Genomic DNA, 21,702 nt, shown 5'->3' on the forward strand with positions numbered 1-21,702 from the left:
CACAGGAGCTGAGGCGTGAGACCATGCCGGGTAGAGCTTTAAGATCCATCACCCAGAGGCGCTCTGTTAAGCAGAGGTCAGGCCACCCTCTCAGGAGGGTGACAGCACTGTCATGCGATAACTGGGAGACTCACACCACCCCCCTGCATGACTTGCCATCAGCATGTGACCCCTCTGTGCACCACCCCACCATGGGGACAGGCAAGGCCGTGCCACTGAAACAGCCACTGCAAGACCCCATGGCAGCCACAATGGGTGCTGTGGGTGCTGGGGTCCAGGGGCCCATCCTCCCGGGCAACAATGTCCCAAGTGGGGGAAATGGCCCAAGATGCCCACCCTCGGGTGCCAAGTAAGAGTCCCCACGGCATGCCTTCATGGGGGTCCACAGGAGAACTGTTTGTCTAATGCACCCAGCAACGGTCCTTTCCAGAAGGAAATCTGGAGTGGTGAGCCAGAGGGCGCCAGAGCTCTATGGCGCTGTGAACTCCCCATCAGGACTCACTGGCTTAACATTAAAAAAAAAAAAAAAAGTCCTGATTTTCTCACTACATTTTGATCAGAGTAGGCTTTTTGAAATGAAAATGCTATTTCCTAACCCCCCACTTGCCACGCTGTGACTGTGCTCTTTCCAAAAGCAGTGGCCCACCCACAAAGAAGCTTCCGGTGCCACCCACACCAGGCCCAGGAAAATGGGAGCGAGGACCAGGAAGTGACAGCCAGAGGGCCCCGGGGACGTCCCAGAACACCAGTCTCCTCAACCGGGCAAGGGCTCCATGGGCAGTGGAGGCACAGAGGCCCCCCACCCCAGCCCAGCCCCGCCAACACCCCGAGGGCTGCATGAGCAGAAGAGAGCAGAGTCCGGGGGTCTGTGCTGATTTGCATCAACTTTTATTACGTAAAATAAAATTCCATCAATGTGGCACGTTCATCCTTGCTAGAAATCTGGCTGTAAAAAAAAAAACCTCCCTAGGGGTCCAGTCCACTGTGTCATTTTGAGTCTCCTTTCAACGAAGTCACGCCTCAAATGCCGTCTGAGTCCCCGTGAAGGGCAAAAGCTGGTGCAGACCCGCTGCGCCCCCACCCTGAGTGTGCCCCCAGCCCACCCGCTTCGCCTGCGCCACGGCCATGGGGGCCGGGTGGTGCGCAAACCACGCGCGGTGGCAGTCAGCATCGTCACCAACCCGTCTCCAGCAGCACAAAACCATTCCTCCCCACCAGTCCTCTGGGGAGCAGCCTTCGCGGCGACGTGGGGGAGCTGCCCCAGCCGGCCCGGCAAGTCCAGTCCGTAGCCAAACCGTGCCGGGCTTCTCTCTGGACAGGCCTGGCCCAGGGCCTTAGGGGACCTCTGTGTCCATGGTATAAATCTGAATGAGATCAGACACAATGTTATCAATGATTGGCTTGGTAAGGTCGTCACTAAACACCTAGAAAGGAGAAGGAAAACAGGCTCCAGTTAGACTCGCTCCAGCTCAGCCCAGGTCATGGACCACCAAGCCGGGACGTGCCCGGCATCACCAGGGAGGATGGGGAAGGGCCCACGGAGCATGGCATGGCGGTGGGGGCTGTCACACACCCCGCTGAGGCTGCTCAAAGGCCACAGAGCGGAGAACGTTCCGGGGGCAAGAACCTTGGTGTCTGACCAGGAAGGAGAGGAGACTTGTCCAAGGGTACACAGGTAGTTGGGGGCAGGTCCAGGGTTGCTGGGGATGTGGGCGAGGGAAGAGGATAGAGCCCATTCCCAGACCCTGCCCTCCCCTAGCCTGGTCCCTGCAGAACACGCATCAGAACCAGACCTTCTAAAATGCACAGCAGTGCTGAGACACTGGAAGGGGTGCCAGGGGCCCAGGGAGACGACCTCCGAGCCCTCAGACGGTCCTGCCTGATAAGACTCTCACTGTACACCTGGGGCCCGGGGCTGGCCGAAGAGCCCAGGCCAAGAACATGATGCCCGGTGGGGGCCCTGGGCCAGGCCGGGTCAGCTGGGCCCCCACAGGGACCGGAGGCTGCATCACTGAGGTCAGCCAGGCCGGAGCCCCCCACCTACATGCCCACCCCCAGCCAACCCTGGACCCTGAGGCTCGGGTGAGCAGCCCTGGGTGACCTGCCCCCATGCGGCCTATCCCGGTGTGGCCTGTGTTCCCGTGCGGGTTGTCATGCACAGTGGCCAGGAGGCCTAGGCACTGCCACACAACCCCACCGGGAGGGGACAACTGGGCCCCCCAAATCCTGCCCTAGGCGACTTTTTCCCTGGCAGATTCTAATCTGCGTGCTTGTGCTGTCACAAACGAAAACCATCAGTCTAGCCGCTTTGCTGACTCCTGTGAACCCTTGGGTGGTCTTGGGGAGCCCCGAGAACAAGGGAAATAAAATCAAAGCCAGCCTTTGCCTGGCTGCTGTGGCCACCCTGGGGGACCAAGCAGCCAACAAGGGGCAGAGGTCAAGGCCTTGAGCTGAGCCAAGGCAGGAAGCAGATCTGGGATCACTCCCGCATAAGACTACGAGGCCCCTCTAAGGGCCGCAGCCTCAGGAAGATGGGGACCTAGAAACCCCAAGCTCCAGCTCAGGAAGCTTGTCCACATTGTCCCGGACGTCATCACACTGCCCTGGAGTCCTGAAAAACACCCACTGAGAAGTGACCAGAAACTGCCAGCTGAAAGGGGACTGTTAGAAGACTGTCCAGGGCAGGTGGCAATTCCAGGGCACCTGACAAAGGGCAAAAGCCTGGGTAGGATCACAGTGTCAAGCCCAGAGGGAGACAATGGTAGCCTCAGAGACTGAGAAGGCCTGCCAGCCTGTCTCCACCCCATGCTCAGGAACTCCCCCCTTTCTATGCCAGGAGAGTGTCTCTGTTTGAGGGACACAAAGCAGTGGTGCCTGGCAATAAAAAACATCCTCCCTGATTTCAGACAAAAATCTCTCCAGACAATATCTGGTGAAGTGACATCTGTGGAAGTTTCCAGAATTGTGCCTGGTGACCTCTGGTGTTTCTGCAATTCCAACAAGGAGCAAGGTAGGAGGGCAGGAGGCAGAACACAGGGGGAGTTGACAGCTCATTCCTGCAAGAAGTGACATGGTCTCTCAGAGCAAGAGAGAAGGAAAGCTATCTCCAAGATGAGACGTACCCCTTCTGGCACCAGAACGGGCTGGGGCCATAGCTGGGGGCCACTTGTCAGAAGGCGACTTGTGTAGGGAGTGCCTGTGCTGCAGGATCCCCACACCCATGGTCCCGACCCAGCCGAGTTCAGCACACTTTAAGAAGGGCTGGTGAGGGCTGAGGTGTGGGACCACCAGCCCAAAAGGGACAACTTCTTCCCCGCTTTCGCAATTACTGGTTAGTTTTGTGAAGAGGCTTGCACATGGCTAGGGCCAGAGAAATAAGCGAGGGCTCCTCGGCTCTTCCTAGGGAGGGCTGGAATGGGAGGCAGTAAGAGGGGAACTTGGGAGGAAGTTAAGAGAAAAGAAAGTCGACAGACAGACAGATGTTGGCGAGAGGGCAGACAATGTGGTGCGGCGGGCCAGAGCTCAGGGGGAAGCAGCAGAGGGGCCAGGACGGCACCAACTGATGCCACAGAGAAATTCGAGAAAGAAATTGGGAACTCCATCTGACATCCTCACCCCGCCAAGAAGCTTGCATGGGAAACACCCTCTCTCTACACAGACAGGTGTCGTCTTTTGCCACCACAACAGCGTAGGGGTTGCTCCATGTCCAGGACTGGGGCTGTGTGTTCCTTTGTTCAAAGATATGTGAGCACCTACTGCATGCCAGCACCAGGCACCTGAGATGTGGCAGTCAATTTAGGACAAAACCCCCGCCCTCGGGGTGCATAGCCTGGGGGGGGGCGGTTAGAGAGGCGACACACACGAGAGAAATCCATACAAGGTGCGCTCTGCCATAGGAAGCAAGCAGGCCAGGAAACAGGGGGCATCAGGAGAGGGTCTACTTGAAATGGATGACGTGGGGTGGCCTCCTGGAGAGAGGGGTACATTAGCCAAGAGCTGCAGCAGGCGCAGAGGCAGCCAGCGGACGTCAGGGGAGAGCTGCCCGGTTGAAGGCTCAGGCGGCCGACCTCTGCTTTCAAAGTCCAACAAGTAAATGACATATTTTAGAAAGATTGCCTTCCAAGGCTTCCTTTTATGCAATGGGGTGGGAGCGGGGCATAGAGAAGCAAAACCTTCCATTATTTAAAAATTTCCTTAGACAGAATCTCATTCTACAACAATGCCCGATAAATGAGGCGTGATGAAGAAAGAAACAGCAAACTTCAAGTCTGGAAAAGGGAAAAAGTAAAATGATCTCAAAGTTCCACTTCTGAGAAAACACTGGGACTTCTCCGGAAAAAAAATCATCTAGGAACAGCACAAGTCATCAAGTCAAGTGCCTGCCAAACACGGCATGGGACCATGTGTCAAAACCAGCTGAGAAGCACTTTTCCAAAACAGAATTTAAAAACAAACAGTGGCATGTCCACACGATGGAATATTAAGTGATAAGGAATGAGCTGTCAAGCCATGAAAAGACCTAGACGAAGCTTCAATGCCAAGGGAAAGAAGTGCGTCTGAAAAGGCCAGAGAACGCTATGATTCCACTAGAATATTCTGGAAAAGGCAAAACGAGAGAGGGAGTAAAAAGACTGGTGGCTGCCTGGGGTGCAGGGGCAGGTCTGCATGACAGTGTCATGGTGGACCCATTGGTGTCATGTGTTGGTCAAAGCCAACACAACACGTAGAGCCAACCCTGATACGACCTGTGGACTTTGATAACAAACAATGAATTAATACTGGCCCATCAACTATAAGCAATGTACTGTGCAGTACAAGATGGGGAGGGAGGTGGGGAATATGGAAACTTTCTGTACTTTTCAGGGACTTTTCCTGTAAGACTAAAACTGCTCTAAAAACTAGAGTTATTATTTTTTTAAAAAATAGTATCTCAGAATCAGTAGGGCTGGTGTGAGACCAGGAATTCTGTCCATCCTCTCTGTCTCTCCTTTCTCTCCCTCACCCATCTGATCTACCCTGTGTACCTATTTCTAAAGCCTCCTGTATATATGTGACATGAAACCAAATGTGTTCCCCTTTCACCTATCCCAAGTCTCCACGCAACTCAATCAAAGCGCTTGAAGCTCCAAGCTTAGACCAGGGGTTCTCGATGGGGGCAGTCTCTGCCCCAACCTGGGGGCATTTGGCGATGTGTGGGGACATTTTTGGTTGTCACAGCTGGAGGGGTGTTCCTGGAGGCCAGAGATGCTGCTGGACATCCCACAGTACCCAGGATGGGCCCCCACAGCAAAGAGGGATCCGGGCCCAGCCGCAGGCAGTGCCGAGGGGGAGAAAGCCGGCCTCAGACTGTCCTCCTGGGTTCGCATCAAGCACCCTCGTCTCCCTGGATGACGGACAAATAGGCCCTTGTGGCACCCAGTTAAACGGCGGCTCTGCCGGGCCTCAGCGGACGGCCAGGCGGGTGCCCCACACGGCCCCCTCACCTGCCACCAGGGCTTCTGGGCCTCAGCGTCAGCGGGCACCTCAACACCGTAGAGCTGCAGGGTCAGGGATAGCACTGCCACGGCAATGTGCTGGGCCCGGAAGCGCAGGCACAGGCCTCCGTGGTAGCTGTCCCGTAGCAGGGCCCAGGCGGTGATGGCGAGAGGCGTGCGCTGCCAGCTGTAGCGGTTCATCCAGCTCTTGAGCGAAATCAGGTAGTGGAGCAGGTACTGCAGAGACAGAGGGGTGGGCCGTTCTCCCTCGAAACCCTGGCCCCACCGTCCACTGCACCCTCCCTGGCCTCAGTCAACAGTGGACTCTATCCAGCCCGAATGGGATCTTGTCGCCTCCTGGCTTCTAATTCTCAAAGGGCATCCTATGTGCTCTGGAAAAGCCCTGTGGGCCCACCGCCTCATCCCTTCCTGCCGTGCTAGAATCTGCTCCCTTGGCTTCAAGTCCTTTCTACCACCAATCCCCGAGCCACCCTCTCACCCTTCAGGCAGGCCCAGCTCTGGCCATGCCACGCCCACCACAGCCGGCCACCCTGGGGACTCATGCTGCCCACCCTGATGTCTTCTGGCTCACTCGACAGCTGTCTGACCAGAAGCAAAGTGCCCTGGGACCCTGGCTGGAGGCCTAGGTGCCAAATGGGTGCAAGGCACCTGTCTGCCAATGACCAAAGTCTCTCAGGGAGGGCCCCAGAACCTCAGGCAGTGACTGCTCAGGTGCTAACATCTAGATGACGCTGCTCACCCCTGCAGATCAGCTGCTACTCCCAGAAGACACAGGCTTTGCCCAAGTCTCCGGCAACGTGCCAACAAACTGGCGAGTGCATGGGAAAGGCCTGAACTCGCCCCGGCACAGTTCCCGCCATTATTTTAAATCCAATCCCAGGCTCTCACCCTGACTAAAGCACAGGGAAGGGTCCGGAATGCCTAAAGCAAGGCAGCACTATCAGTTCACAACCTGCACACGTGTCCTCAAACGCCCAAGGACTATCTTTTCTTAAGTTCATCTTGACAATTCCATTCCACACACGCCGACTGGTTCCAGCCTTCCAGCCTTCCAGCCCCACCCCCACCCCACCCCCCAGGCATTACTGAGCCTTATGCCCCCTGAAAACAACAGTGGTTGGAAATCCTAGGTAGGAAATCCTGCGAGACCCACTCACGGCTCCTCCATCTCTCTCTGCAAGTCCCCCTGGCAAGCTGCTTTCCTATGGCTCTGAGGCACTGCAGGATCATATCTGAAAGCTCTGAAGAGCTGGGACTGTCCTCTTTTGTTTTCTCTTTTGTTTCAATGGTTCTTCTAATTGGACTTATTCTTAGAAGTTAAAGCATACTAGACAACTCGAGCTACTTGGCTTTCCTCATGGATTTTCTCAACACAGCTGAGCTGGAGAGGGGCACCCAGGCATGACAGTGACTCACAGGGACAGGAACTTCGCAGGTCACACCGCCGGCTGTGCCTCCCGTGGCTTGCCGAGCCTCGCTCTGTCCGCCACCACAGAGCCACAGGAGGCGCTGCCTCGTGTGTCAACACCACGTCCGCCTGTGAGTGTCACAAGGACCTGCATCGTGCCCCCCGAGCCCCCATACCTTGTGCGGGTGCTGGAAGGAGACCTGGAAACGCAAGACTCTCAGCATGAGGAGCTCACACTGAACGATGCTGTCACGGAGTTCCCAGAAGCGGGAGTCCAGTTCCAAGGGCTCGCTGCTCGGGTGGAAGTACCTGGGTGGGGAAAGGGCAACGGGGCCTCGCGAGGGAAGTTTCCCGAGTACCAGGTTGGCCAGGATGCCCTGAGGCCCTGAAGTTCCCTGATGGGAAAACAAAAACCCACAGTGTGCCTCTGCCGTAGATTAGTGTTGGATTGCTGTTTCTATCATCTGGAGAGTCATCCTTCAGCTACACCACCAAGGTAACCCACAGACAGAAGCAGCTGGCTTCTGGCCATAACCCGATGGGCTATCCCCATGTCCTCCAGGAAGATGTCAAACGTAAAGGGCTTTGGTCCGTGTGGAAGGACGATAAAGAACATCTCTACATGCCAGTTACGCGTCCTGCTACACGTGGCCAGGCGCCGAGGGCATTCTTAGAGGTTTTTGACCACCTGGAGCTTTCTCCCTGCACCCAAGAAACTATTTAACTGTAACACTCAGGCAAATGTTTCCTCAGTTTTAGATTTCCCAGAACTTTCTTTCCTTCCTTCCAGATCTTTCTTTCCTTATTTACATCGCATGCGTTCCCGGTACTGCCACTGCTGCATATGTTAGGTGCACCAAACTACACACAAACAAGATTCAGACTCAAGTGATCGCCGTTGTCTAGCAATGACTCACACCCCACCTCACCCTGGGTTGTCACTCAAATTTTCCAATTTCCCCACAAATCCCACCCCTGGGCACAAGTCTAATTAGGAGCCACACAACTTCCCCTTTGGCCGGCCTTCCCTGCTGTGGCACAAGCAATTACGGGGGCCCTCTGGCCGCCCTTCCTCAGCTCCCCTGCCTGTCTGTATCTCATCCTTCCTCTGTACCCAGTGAACCTGTCATGCTTCGGGGGTGGCAAGTGCTTTTTCTGTTACCTGTTTATTAAAGAAAGCAGCAGCAGTAACACAGAATGGTTTTCTTTCCTAATGATTATAGCGTTCCTGGAAAGGCCAGTGACGCACTGCTAGTCAGTAACTTTCCACAAGTTACAAGCCTGAGGCATCGGCGTGGCCTACCACCCAGCTGGACCTGCTGGGCTCTAGCTGTGCCAGTCACCATCACCAAGTGGACCTGTGCCAGAGAGAGATGCTCCCAAGCAGCATGTGACTCCTGCCTAATCTCAGTAAGACACCTGTCCCTCTGGGGCCGTGTCCCCACACCATGTGTGGCATACTGGCCTCGGGCACCCAGTGCTTTTCTGCCTCTAGCCATCCCTGTCTGGACCCGTCGTGTCCAAGACTGTGGACAAATCTTCTCCAACACTTCCCTCCCTGCACTTCCTCTGCTCAGGCCCCAGTGGCACCTGTGCCACCCTCTTTGCCACCCACTTCTACCCTCCCAAGGACTAGCCTTCGAGGCTTGCCATGGCCCCTAGCCTACTGGCGCTCCAGGCTCATTCCTGCCTTCATCAACAGTCCTTTCGGCTTGAGGCCCAGTCAGTGGTGGCACTGGGGCTGGTCAGGCTTTCTTGGATTAACTGCTGGCACCCTGCGGCCAGGCCCAGTATGACGTCCCCTCTGCCCTGTGCTCCCAGCTGGCTTGGCCGTAGGGGGTGGGGCAGCGCTACCTGTTGGACACATTGATGATGTCGCGAGTGCGCAGGTGCTGCTCCTCCACCTTGCCGGCTAAGTAAATGGCAGACATGGCAACCAAGTAAGGGTCGTAGGCATCCAGGTTGGTCTCGCCAAAAAACTTATGGTAGATGGTACAAGCAGTGGCAATCGGAATGGACTGCATCCCGAGCTTGACACCTAGAGAAAGAAAGCAGGCACACGTCAATTCAGTGCCCACCCGCTGGGATCAGCAGAGGCTGGGCTGGGCTCCAAAGGGGCCCAGCTCCTGACCACATGGGACCAAGAACTCACAGCCTAGATGATAGCTGCCACAAGGTCCTTCCCTTGGCTAGGGGGCCAAGGGGCTTAGAGCCAGGCTTCTCGGACACCAATGCCTCAGGGAAGCCAAAGCCACAGAGCCAAAGCCACAAGGAAGCCTAGTCAAATGTAGCTGGATCTGTCCTGACCGCAGCGGCATCCATCTGGAAGCTGCCCACCCGGCACCTCGCCTGACCAAAATCCCACCAAGACGACAGGAGGGAAAAGAGGTCCATGAGCCACCAGAACAGATGCCCCTCAAGTCCAGCCATTAAAGTAAAAGATCATTCTCAGTATTGCTTTCCTGTTCCACAGGTTAGAAAAGGAAAGGAAAGCAAGCAGGGAAACTGCCATGAGAAGCCACAGCCACGGCAGAAGAAAGCAACCCCGATGGAAACAGTCTGGCCCTGGGGTGGACCAATGACCTGGAAGGCGAGCCAAATGCACAACACAAAGCAGAACAGAGCAGTCTGTGTTTTTTTCAATTTTTTTTATTTTGAAATACTTTCAGGACAAATTCACAATGACCAGAGTGAGCAACAGAAGAAGCTTCTAGAACATTCAACAGACCAAATGAAGAAGGTAGAAAACCACCAACAGTCATTCCTTAAGATTACCCAAGATGCTGCATTAGGTCCCTGCTGTAAACTATATAAACCCTGCAGCTTAAAACAATGCAAATTTATTCTCTTCCAGTTTTGGAGGTCAGAAGCCTGTGGTGACTCTTAGGGGGCTAAACCCAAGGTGTGGGCAGGCCTGCTTCCTTCTCAGGGAAGAAGCTACTTCCTTGCCTTTTCTAACTTCTAAGGGTACCCACATTCCTTGGCTTGTGGCCCCTTTCCTCTATCTTCAAAGCCAGTGGTGTGTCAGCTTCCAACTTTGCTTCCCTCCTCACGGGGCCTTCTCCTCTGAGACCCCTGCTTCCCTCTTATAAGGACCACTGCAATCCCATCAGGCCCACCCGGGTAATCCAGGAGAACTTCCCTATCTCAAAACACTTAATCCAGGTTAAGGGGTATGATATGTATGGATTTTTTTCTGTTTTCTTGTTATTTGTTTTTCTGAACTGATGTAAATGGTGTAAGAAATGATCATGATGATGAATATACAACTGTGGTAACATGAGATACTGATTATATATACTATATATATATATGAATGGAATGATCACATGGTAAGAATGTTGGTGTTTGTATGTTGGTATGTTCAATAAAAAAAAAAAATCCCTTTTGCTAGGTAAAGTTCCCAGGATTAGGATGTGGACATATGGGGGTGGGGGGGTTAGACTGAGGAGTGGAGCCTTATTCAGCCCAGCACAGAAGGCAAGGGCCTATGCAATATATTTTTAGAAATAATTCCTTTGAAACTGTTAACTCAAAGAACTGTTAGCATTTCAAAGTCAAAGCTTCGGTTAAATAGATGACTCCATATTGGACCTGTCATCCCCAAAGGTGCCAGAGAAGGTGGTGCTGCCATGCCCGACATCCCAGCCTTGTTTTACAGCAAACCCTTAAAGAGTAGGATGCTTGGCCAGTTGACATGGAGGCCTGGAGCCAACGGCTGTGAGCAGATGAGGTGGCACTGCCAGCCTTCCTTAGCCTGCCTGGCAACCCTTCCTGGAAATTAAAGTCGATTTGAAACCCATGTGGGATTAAGGGTCCTGCCCAGTTTATCAGACTTTCCATCCACCCTGAACTGGAAGCAAAGTCATCCAACTCCTCCCCGCCCCCTCCAAAAAAGGGGCACACGACCAATAAGGGAATGAAACCACTCCTGTCCGCCAGACTTGACTGGCACGGAAACAGGGTGCTGGCCTTGGCAGCAGGGGCACACGACGCCATGTGGCTGCCCTGCCAGGCTTCAGGCCACAGGCTGCACCTTGGGTCCTCGGTGTGACGGGACTCGACATGAGCGGGCTGCGAAAGGCTCCCTGACACTCGGTACCAGAGCCAGACCTCCCGGCTAGGGGGCTGGGGGTCGCTCCTGTCCCACTCCTGCTCTCGGGGCCTCTCTGCCCATCTGGGCAGTGGGACTAGCGGCACCAGCTCAGGGCCTGGTGCGCAGGACGCGGCCGAGGGGCCCGGCCGCCGCCCAGGGTGGCTCTGACCCGGAAGGCCCTGCCTGTTCCCCTCAGCCCGGCCGCCGCCTTCTCCGCGTCCTCCCGCCCTCCGGAGGCGCTTCCCTGCAGCGCCCCCGGTTCGGCGGGCCCAGGCAGGGCAGGGGGACCCCCCACCGCGCCGTTCGCCAAGGGGGCCGCGCCAGCCCCGCCGACCCCGCCCCGGCCCCGGCCCGGCCGCGGGAGGGCGGCGGTTACCTGCCTCCATGATGAACCGCGTCACTCGGAAGTGCACCCTCGCCTCGGGCGCCGGCCGCCCCTGGGCCCTCGGCGCCACGGGCCCTTCGCCGCCGCCGGCCGGACGCTCGGCCTCCATGAGACCCCGCCCCGCGGCCCCACGACACCCAGCGGGAGGGAAGGCCGCCCCCGGCGGGAGGAGGCGGGCTCCGGGGGTCGTCGCGGGACGGCGGGCGGGCGCGCGGGAAAGGCCCCGCCCCCGCAGGCCCCGCCCCCGCAGGCCCCGCCCCGCCCCAGCGGAGCGCCTCGGCCCCCAGGCAGAAGCGGGCCCGGGCGACGGCGCAGGCGCAGGCACAGGCGCAGAGGCCGACGCCTCCCGGCCGTTTGCGTGTGTTCGCCCCTCCCCTGGGAGTCGCCGGCCCCGCCCCCGGGAGCCTCAAGGTGGGATCTCCTGGGAACTTCTGGGAGCTGCGGGCTGCGTGCCTCCATCCCTGCCTCGGTCTTCACAGGGTCGTCCCCGCTGGGCGTCCTCTCTGTGCTCTCCTACGGACACTTGGCACTGGACTAGGGCCCACCCGGATAATCCAGGGTAATCTCGTTTTGAGCGCCTTAACTCAGTTTCATCTGCCAAGACCCTTTCCCACCCCGCTCAAGGTCACGGTGGCGGGTTCGGTCCAGAACACCGGCCGCCAGGGCGGGCCTCCTAACGCGCAGGCCGAACGGGCCTGACCCTGCCGAAAGGGTTTCTGGGAGGAGCCGCTTCCCATCAGGGGAAAGCGCAGGCCGGGGCCCCACACCCAGGGGGTGCCACCCGTCCGCTCGCTAGCCTCGGGCCCCACCGCCTTGTCCCTCCCACAGCGAGGGTCCCTGGGCAGCTCCCCCGTCACCCCAGGGGCAGTGGTCTCCCAGCTCCGCACTGGTCTTCGCACATGCTCTGCCCCGGCCGTGGATCCCTCCCCCCACGGCCTTCTCCCCCACCTCCCTTGGGGCCTCTGCACTGAGTCCGAGCGTGTGCACGCGTGTGTGCATGTTGGGAGGGGGGGATTCAGGGCCCCCAGGCCCCTGTGCTGCCCGTCCCTGTTACGCCTTGAGCATGCTGTCGCCCCGTCTGTGTCTTTGCCTGACTCCCCAGCAGTGCGAGGCTCCTACCGCTCCCCAGCATGCTAAAGGCAAGTCAGCTTCCCTTCTCCCTCTCTCCCCCACGTGCACACACGTGCACACTCAGGTGCACACAAACATGCCCACATACCCGCACACCTGCGTGCACACACCCAAGAGCATGCCCGCACATGCACGTCATACGTTCCTCTCTCACACACACACCCACACTCACACACAGGCACCCCCCCCCCCCGCCCCATCCCCCAAATCCAGTCGCCCTTCTCAGGCCCGGTCTGGGTCTTTCTGGAGCACAGGGGCCCAGCAAAAGGGAGTGGAGGGGGTGAGAACTCGCCGAGCCCCAATGTGAGGCAGCAGCCCTGGAGACCGCACCCCCTCCCACTGCAGGGGACCCCTTGCCAAGCCGGCAGCCAGTGCTCTTTACTGGTAGGGCCAGAACCCAAGGCCGGGGAGGCCCCTGAGCCCCCATCCACTTCCCCCTGTCTCCATTGCCCCAAATGGGGTGTCCCCTGCTGTCAGAGCTCTGGGGTTCTCCCCTGAGCACAGGTGGATGTGGGGTGAGTCATTGTGAGCAGAAGACAGAGCGCGTGTTTGCCTAGCTCACCCTTACATGTACCCCTTACATTTATTACATCCACCCCACTCCCTTGCTCCAGCGCAACCATTAAGTGAGAGAGTGATGGCAGGCGAACTCACTGCCCTCCCCCCAACGGGGGACATGACTCCCAGGGGTGTAAATCTCCCTGGCAACATGGGACAGAACTCCCGGGATGAGGTTGGATCCAGCATCATGGGATTGAGAAAATCTTCTTGACCGAAAGGGGAAGAGAGAAATGAGGCAAAATAAAGTATCAGTGCCTGAAAGATTTCAAACAGAGTCGAGAGGTTATCCTGGAAGTTATTCTTATGCATTATATAGCTATCCCTTTTTAGTATATGGTGTAGTGGAGAGGCTGGAGGGAAGTACCTGAAACTGCAGAGTTGTGTTCCAGTAGCCTTGATCCTTGAAGATGATTGTATAATGATACAGCTTTTACAATGTGACTGTGTGATTGTGAAAACCTTGTGTCTGATGCTCCTTTTATCCAGGGTATGGACAGATGGGTAAAAAAGTATGGATAAAAAATAGATAAGTAATGGGGGGGGGACAAAATATAAAATCAATTGGGGGAAAAAGAATTGAGTGAGTGAGTGGGTCAGGAAATAGAGCTTTGGAGTTGTCACTCACAAAAGAGGCAGAGAAAGAGGGGACAGGTGTTTGGGGTGGGGAGGAGACCCTGGGCAAAGGCAGGGTGACAGGGGAGAGCAGGGGGCCATCGAGCAAGCAGCCCACTCTGCCCGGTCATCCCTCCCGGCAGCCTTTGCAGTGCTCAGGGTCTGACTCCATTTCCATGTTTGCTGACAGCTTCTAAGTCTCACCCCTGCCTCCCTCCACCCCTTCTGCCCCCGGCTGGGCCTGCTGATGAGAGAGCCCAGGTGCCCCCTCCTTGTGCTCCAGCAGGAGTTTCAAAACCTCACAAGCCCGTTCCCACATGTGGGCACCCTCAGCCTGGCCTCACCCGGTGACCCTCATAAAACCTCAAGCCTGTCTCCTTTTCCTACATTCAGGCCATTTTCAAATCCATTTGGGAGGCCTGCCCCGCCCTCCCCAGAAAACCCTAGTATGCATGTAATAAACCTTTTCACCAGGTGTCTGTGTGTGTGTGTGTGTGTGTGTTGTGTTGTGTCATTGTTCTCAGCATCTAAACCAGATTTGGGGTAGGAGTACAGGACATACTCCCTCCTGCCCCAACATTTTCCTCTCTCGGACACCGGGGCCCACTCCCCTAGCTCCCCTCCCACCCCCTGCTCCCCCTCCGTTCCTGCCTCTGCCCATTGCTTGCCAGGGGCTGGGGGCAGGGGACAGGGGCTGCTAATGGGTATGGGGTTTTGGGGGAGGGGGAGGGGATGACTTCCTGGCTCCTAAGAGCAGCTCATTGCAATGGCCCCACCAAACCACCGGCAGAGGTCCCACGAGGGGTCCCGGGCCCAAGGGGATGCCACTCACAGCTGCCAGTCCCACTGTGGTCCCCCTACTGGAGCAAAGCAGGACGGCCCTGAGGAATGACCTGCGGTTCCATTCTGACAAGCAGAGAACTCCAGGAGCTTTCACCTATCCTTCTCCAAGGGTACTTCTGCTCTCTGGCTCCATGCCACAGTTCCAGCCACAGGGAGACCTTGGTGGCACTGCTTCCCCCCCCCCAGGATATCACACAGTTCCACTCTGTCTAGGAGCACATGCTGGCGGGATCTGGTGGCCCAGAGACACGCATGCCAGAGACTGGGCCACCGACTCCGTGAGCCCGAGCAAAAGAAGGTGGTGGTCAGAGAAGGAGGCCCATAGAAAGGGGGTAAGGGGTGCTGCAGCTGTTGGTACTGACGAGGTCTAGGGTGCACCCATGGGAGAGAGTGGCTGAGGGCTGAGGGGTGAGAAGAGGTCAAGGACCCGAGGCATGATTCGAGATTGAGGAGTGTGAAAGAGGAGAGGGGGGGATAGGGCCTTTAAGGCGAAGCGAGAGCCTGGGGGGCACCCAGTCTCTGTGGGTGCCCGAAGTGTCGGGCCAGGAGCTCCTGGGTGAGGGAGTGAGGCAGGAGGGTGTGTGGAGCCACAAGGTGATCAGAAGGGGAGGTGAGCAGAGACTGCCAGCAATGCAGACACAGGCCCGGGACAAGGCGCTCCGTGGGGGGGTGGGGGGATGGATGGTGTGAATGGTGGCCCCCCCAAAGGGTGTGTCCACGTCCTGAGCCCCGGAACCCAGAACTGGGGCCTGGCTTGGAGAAATGGTCTTTGTGGATAAACCTAAACCAAGGGTCTTGAGATGAAGTCATCCCAGATTACCTGGGATGGGCCCTATATCCAATGACAGATGTCCTGAGGAGACAGAAGAGGCAACACACAGGCAGGAGAGGAGGAGGAGGCCGTGTGAAGATGGAGGTGGAGATGGGAGTGGTGCAGCCCAAAGCCACAACCTCCTGGAGGCCCGAGAAGAGCCCCTAGGAGAGGCAGGAGGGATCCCCCAACCCCACCCTGAGATCTCAGAAGGAGGGTGACCCTGGTGACACCTCGACTTTGAAGTTTGGGCCTCCAGAACCGAGAGAGCAGCTTTCTGTTGTTTTCAGCCGCCCAGTGTGTGGTCAGTTCCACAACACAAGTAGAGCGTGCTCAGGACGGGGCTGTCTGGGGTCCTCACCCTTGGCACATGTGGATGAACTTGAGGCTGCCCAGGGGACAGGGATGTCACTTCCAATGTGCTGGGCCCCTCTTAACCCTTGCTGGTGGAGAATAGAAAGCCTGAGCAGACAGAACCTTGGTCCGGGACATGTGGGAAATAAAACAGAGGAAAAGAACATGGGTATGCTGGTTTGAAGCTATTATGTACCCCAGAAAAGCCATGCCCTTTAATCCTCATTCAGTATTGCTGGTGGAAGCTCTCTGGTTGTTCCCATGGAGATGTGATCCACCAACTGTGGGTGGTAACTTTTGATTAGATGGTTTCCATGGAGATGTGTCTCCACCCATTCAAGATGGGGTTGCTTACTGGAGCCTTTTAAGGGGGCACTATTTTGGAAAAAGCTCGAAAGCCACCAGAACCCACAGAGTTCTGGGAAAGCTGTTGAAGAAGCCTGGAGAGAAAGCTAGCAGGCATCACCATGTGCCCTTCCAGCTGAGAGAAAAACCCTGAACCTCACTGGCCTTCTTGGGCCAAGCTGTCTTTCCCTGGATGCCTTAATTTGGACATTTTCACAGCCTTAGTACTGTAAACTTGCAACTTAATAAATTCCCCCCTTTTAAAAGCCGTTCTGTTTCTCGGATATCGCATTCCAGCATCTAGAAAGCTAACACAAGGGGTATAAAAAATCTAGCTCCTAGAAGTCCGGGGGCTGCCCCTATGCCACCCTGCTCCTGGGCTAGTGCCTCCTCTCTTGTCCCAAACTGGCCTCATCCCCTACCTGCAGCCATCCCCGGTGCCCTCACAGAACCGTCTCTGGGCTCCCGTTTGCATGGCTGAGCTGGGGGACCCCCCTTCTCGCCTTCCTCATGGCTTCCCCACTCCAGGATCTTCAGCCCCGGAGCCAATGCTGCTGAGACTCTCGCTTAGGCGTCCCCCAGCATTTCATTGACTCTGTCTCTGAAGTTCAAAGTCTGGAGGGAGAATGTGATTGAACAAGCCTAGTTGAGAACCATGTCCCCCTGAAACAGGAAGCAGCCCTTGGGATGGGGGGTCAGTGGGCATGGGGCAGTAACTGTTCCATGGTTTGAGGAATGAGCAGAGGGCCGTGGGGAGGGGAGTGGGAGGGGGAGCGTGGGGGTAAGTGCGGGAGGGAGGAAAGCAGGACACCCCAAGAGCATGGGGTCAGCCCAGCAGCTCAGGTGTCACACCCTGCACCTCTACCACCACCACCCACCCCACCCCAAGAGCAGGGACTTGGGGGAAAGGATGGGGCTGTTTCTTCCCTGGGCAGGGAACCGAATCCTCAGCTCTCCTGGAAGGCAGGCAATAGAGAAGATCTAAATCAACACATCAAGAAATAGCTGTGGAAGCACGCCGCCGTCTAGGGGTGAGGGAGAAGCTCTCAGAAGGGACGGGGGCCAGAGTGAGGGTATTGGGGTGCACTCCCCGCAGTGCCCAATTCCCAGCGGTTTCGCGTGGGAGGACCCGTGGGTGGCCTTGGGCCCAGGACGGGGTGGGGGCAGGGGCCACGCCCACATTGGAAGCCCATCCTGCTTGTTTATTTTCATCTGCTATGGTCTCCAAGGCCCCCACGTAGTCCAGGGCCTGTCCGTGGCCACCAGGACGCTGACATGGGACTGCTCCCCATACCAGGCAGCCTCCTCGTAGTCCCTAGAGCTTCCTTCCAGAACTTGCACGGGACACTCCTTCTGTTTAGAATGTTCTCGGCAGTCACCCCCCCACCCCCGCCTCAGCTGGGTAACTTGCCCTTTAGGTCTCCTGTCACCTGCTCAGCCTCAAGCACCCACCCTCCAGGGGCAGTCAAGTCCCCACGCTGTGTCCTCGTGTGGCCCTGCCACAATCTAAGAAAGGTCTTTGGGATCTTGTATTTCATGACTGCTTCCCTCCCACCCACAGCCTGGCCATGGTTCCGAGGGCAGAGAACAGGCCATACATCCACTGTTCACCTTTCCCTCCTTCTCCACCCTGCTCTGTGACCCCAGAGGCCGACCTCTGACCTCAGCCGGGCTAACTTCCGTTGGGTTCTGCCAATGCAAAGCACCCACAGGAGGTGGGAGGGCAGGAGGAGAGGAAGTGGCTATTTCCCTAGCACCCTGGGCCTCGCTCCTGCAGTGCCAGCGCTCACTGGGGTCCATCCTATCCCCAATGGGGTCCTCTCAGCCCCTTCACACCTTCCTAAAGGGCCCCACCAGTTAACTCTCCTCTACTCGCCCCTTCACAGACATTGTCCCTTTCCAGATGAGACCTTCGCTGGCACCACTCTGTGTCCCCAGCCCTAGCACAGTGCCTGGCTCACAGGGAAGTGCTCAACAAGTATTTGTGGAAAGAATGGTGGATCCTAAGGAGAAGGGGGAGTCGTCAGGCATTTGAAACAGAGGCGGGATGTGATATGGGATGCATCTTAGAGTGATCCCTCTCTGGGCTGTGTGGCAATGGAGGCGAGGGGACCCGGGGCCTGGGACTTGCTTAAATCATAGTTAAAGCTGGGGCGTCATGGCACTTTTCTCTGTACAATTTTTTGTCAGTTGTATTGAGATTATTCACGGACCACACAAAGCACCAAGGTGTACAGTCCCTGGCTCACTATATCATCACAGAGTTCAGCATATATTCCCATGATCAATTTTAGAACATTTCAGGAGGACATTTTAATAGCTGCATATGGGGGCACACATTTTTACTTTTGCCTCAGGCTCCAATATGGCTGTGGGTTTTACCCTCAAGGTGGGGTGGGGGGAGACTAGATAAGGGGTTTCAACTGTTCAACCTCGGGCAAATGGCTTAACCCCTCATCTGTACAGATGAGTTCCGTCAGCTGTGAAATGGGAACACCCGTTCCCATCTCAGTGTTGCTGTGAAGGTGAAATGAAGCTCTGCAGGCAGAGGGCTTAACGTACACCTTGCCACAGACGCTAAATCAGCAGGAATTCCTTCGCTCACTCTCCCCATTCTGCAGCAGTTGTGCAAGCAGCCGGACACGTCCACGTGGTCCCGCAGTGGGTTTATCGTTGCTGCTTGTCCTGTTATATGGAGAATAGGCTGTAGCGTTCTGACAACTTTCACAATCTGCTGATAAGCCACAGTGTGACTTTGTTTTTTTAAATGTTTTTTTACTGTGAAATATAGTATATATACAAAGAAAAGGCAATAATTTTCAAAGCACACTTCAACAAGTTTAGTTACAGAACAGATTTCAGAGTTTGTGATGGGCTACCATTCCACTATTTCAGCTTTTTCCTTCTAGCTGCTCCAAAACTCCGGAGGCTGGAAGGAATAGTAACATATTGATTCAGCAGTCATACTCGTTTGTTAAATCCTACTCTCTCTGTAGGATCCTCCTCCTTCTCCTTTGATCCTTCTCCCAGTCTATAGGGATCTTGAAGCAATGCCCGTTCTGACTTTTTCATGCTGAAAATGGGTGTCGGCGCTAAAAGATAAGAGGGTGGAATTAATTGATAATCTTGGAGAAGCTGGTCCCTCTGGGTTTCAGGATTTATCCAGCCCAGGAACCCTCTGGAAATGATAGATTCCAGGAAAGCAAACTTAGTGCATTAAACCTCTATAGAGCCTCAGTCTGAGCCCTCGGTGTTCTTAAGAGCCAACAGGAGTGATGTTGTTTGGAGTTTAGCAAACCATGGCTGATACACAGTATCTAATGAACCTCACATAAGGGTAACTTCCAAAATAGCCTCGTTCCTCTATCTGATCTCTCTTAGACACCGATGCCTTGTTTTAGTACACTTCTTTTCCCCCATATTGGTCAGGAAGGCTTTGTCAATTCCACGGTGCCAGGGCCAGACTCATCCCTGGGAATCACACCCCACGTTGCCAGGGAGACTTTCACCCCTGGATGTCATGTCCCACGTAGGGGGGAGAGTAATGATTTTACTTGTAGTCTCTCTCCAGTTTTATAAACGATGTTTGAAAATCTCCAAAATAAAAAGGTTAAGAATAACAATTTAATCAAAGGATTGTAGGGAGCAAGAATGGAAAAAGAGAGAGCAGTGAGTTGGCAACCAGTGAGGAGAGCCTGGTTGGGGAGGGGGGTGGTCAGCGAGGACAGAGAGAAGAGGGGTGCTAGGTTTCCATTGCTACCATAAGAAATGACCACAAATGTAGCAACTTCCAACACCCACAGGTTACCTCACCATCTCTGTGGATCAGAAGTCTGGGCACAGCCTGGCTCCCCCAGGTCCTGGGCTCAGGACCTTACAAGGCTGAAATGAAATGATAGCGTCAGCTGGACAAAAACCACATAACCATCTTCATCAACACAGAAAAGGCATCTGACGAAGTCCAACACCACTTCATGACAAAAATTCTCAACAGACTAAGAACAGAAGGGAATTTCCTTTACCTGATAGAGGGCCTCTGTGAAAAACCCACAGCAAACATCGTCATACTCAATGGTGAAAGACGGAGCACTTTCTCCTTAAAATCAGGAACAAGACTGGGATATCTGCTCTCGCTACTTCTAGTCAACATCGTACTGGAGGTTCTAGCCAAGGCAATTAGGTGGAGAAAAAAAAGAATGAAAAGGCCATGAAGGGAGAAACAAAACAATCTCTATGTGCAGGTGACATGATCTTATAGGTAGGAAATATTAAGGAATCCACTAAAAACTATTAGCATTAATAAATGAGTTCAGCAGGGTTGCAGAACACAATACAATGTACAAAAATCAATCATCTTTCTATACACTGGCAGTGAATAGTCCAAAAAGTAAATTGAAAAAATAATTTCATTCACAATAGCATCAAAAAGAATAAATTACTTAAGGATTACTTTTACTCTGAAAATGACATCACATCATTGAAAGAAAATATAGAACATCTAAATAAATGGAAAGCTGTCCCAGGTTCATGGGTTGAAGGACTTAATATTATTTAGATGGCAATACTGTCTGAATTGATTAGCAGAGTTGACGCATCCCTACCAATATCCCAGATGGCTGAATTGCGCAGATTGACAAGCTGATCCTAAAAATCATACAGAATTGCAGGGAACCCAGAATATCCCAAACAGTCTTGTAAAAGAGGAACAAAGTTGGAGGGCTCACACTTCCTGGTTTCAAAACTTACTACAAAGCTACAGTAATCAAAACAGTGTGGTACTGGTAGGAGGATAAATGTACAGATCAATGGAATGGAATTGGGAGTCCATAAATAAACCCATACATCTATGGTCAATTTCATTTCAACCCATTGAGGTGTCAAGACCGTTCAATGGGGAAATAACTTTATCTTCAACAAATGGAACTGGGACCATTTGAAACCCACATACAAAAAATGAAGTTGGACCCATATCTCACGCTATATACAAAAATTAACTCACAATGAATCCATGAAAAAAATGAATCTACGACTTAAATGTAAGAACTGAAACTATAAAATTATTAGAAGAAAACATAGGGGTGAATCTTCGTGACCTTCAATTTGGCAATGGATTCTTAGATTTGACACCAAAAGCACAAACAATGAAAGAAAAAATCAATAAGGTGGACTTCATTAAAACCATATGCCATGATAACAGTAATCAAAATGATGCTCAAGAGGCTATATTAATATCAGACAAATTAGATTTCCAAATAAAGGTATTACCAGGGATAAGGAGAGCCATTTCACAATGATAAAAGGGGTCAATTCATCAAAATGATATAAAAATCCAAATTTTTATACACTTAATAAGCAGAACTTCAAAACACATGAAGCAAAAGCTGTCAGAACTGCAAGGAGAAATGGACAAATCCAAAATAATAGCCAGAAATGTCAATATTTGATGGAACAATAATTGGTAGAACAAGTCATCTGAAAATCAGTAAGGATATAGAACACAAAGTTTTCCATTGCCGCTGTAACAAAGTACCACCAACTTAATGGCTCAAAAGAATGCAACTTTATTATCCCACAGTTTGGGAAGTCAGAATTCCTAAAATCAAGGTGTTGGCAGGGAAGAATCTGCTTCCTTGCCTTTTGCAGCTTCTAGAGGCCTCATAT

General features: G+C 54.2%; 1 protein-coding gene across 2 annotated transcripts; it reads right to left on the minus strand.

Moving 5' to 3' along the window:
- Positions 1-781: 781 nt before the first annotated feature.
- On the minus strand, positions 782-11,583 carry CCNQ (cyclin Q). Of its 2 annotated transcripts, none has more exons than XM_077146630.1 (5): positions 11,376-11,583; positions 8,758-8,941; positions 7,080-7,212; positions 5,484-5,711; positions 782-1,424 (listed from the first exon to the last, which is right to left on the minus strand). In XM_077146630.1, exons 1-5 carry the CDS (start codon positions 11,491-11,493, stop codon positions 1,335-1,337), a joined length of 753 nt encoding a protein of 250 aa, XP_077002745.1. In that variant the 5' UTR covers positions 11,494-11,583; the 3' UTR covers positions 782-1,334. The 2 variants fall into 2 exon arrangements, with proteins under 2 accessions (XP_077002745.1, XP_077002746.1); XM_077146631.1 differs by having other exon boundaries at positions 784-1,364.
- Between the last annotated feature and the right edge of the window lie 10,119 nt (positions 11,584-21,702).

The sequence above is a fragment of the Tamandua tetradactyla genome, chromosome X (genome assembly GCF_023851605.1).
Source record: "Tamandua tetradactyla isolate mTamTet1 chromosome X, mTamTet1.pri, whole genome shotgun sequence".
Lineage (NCBI taxonomy): Eukaryota > Metazoa > Chordata > Mammalia > Pilosa > Myrmecophagidae > Tamandua > Tamandua tetradactyla.

Excerpts from the sequence above, each read along its gene's own strand:
- CCNQ (XM_077146630.1), bottom strand. The coding sequence starts at position 11,493 with ATGGAGGCCGAGCGTCCGGCCGGCGGCGGCGAAGGGCCCGTGGCGCCG. Across the intron at positions 5,712-7,079 it reads CCTTCCAGCACCCGCACAAG|TACCTGCTCCACTACCTGAT; the intron begins GTATGGGGGCTC and ends CTGTCTCTGCAG. Across the intron at positions 1,425-5,483 it reads CCCAGAAGCCCTGGTGGCAG|GTGTTTAGTGACGACCTTAC; the intron begins GTGAGGGGGCCG and ends TCTCCTTTCTAG.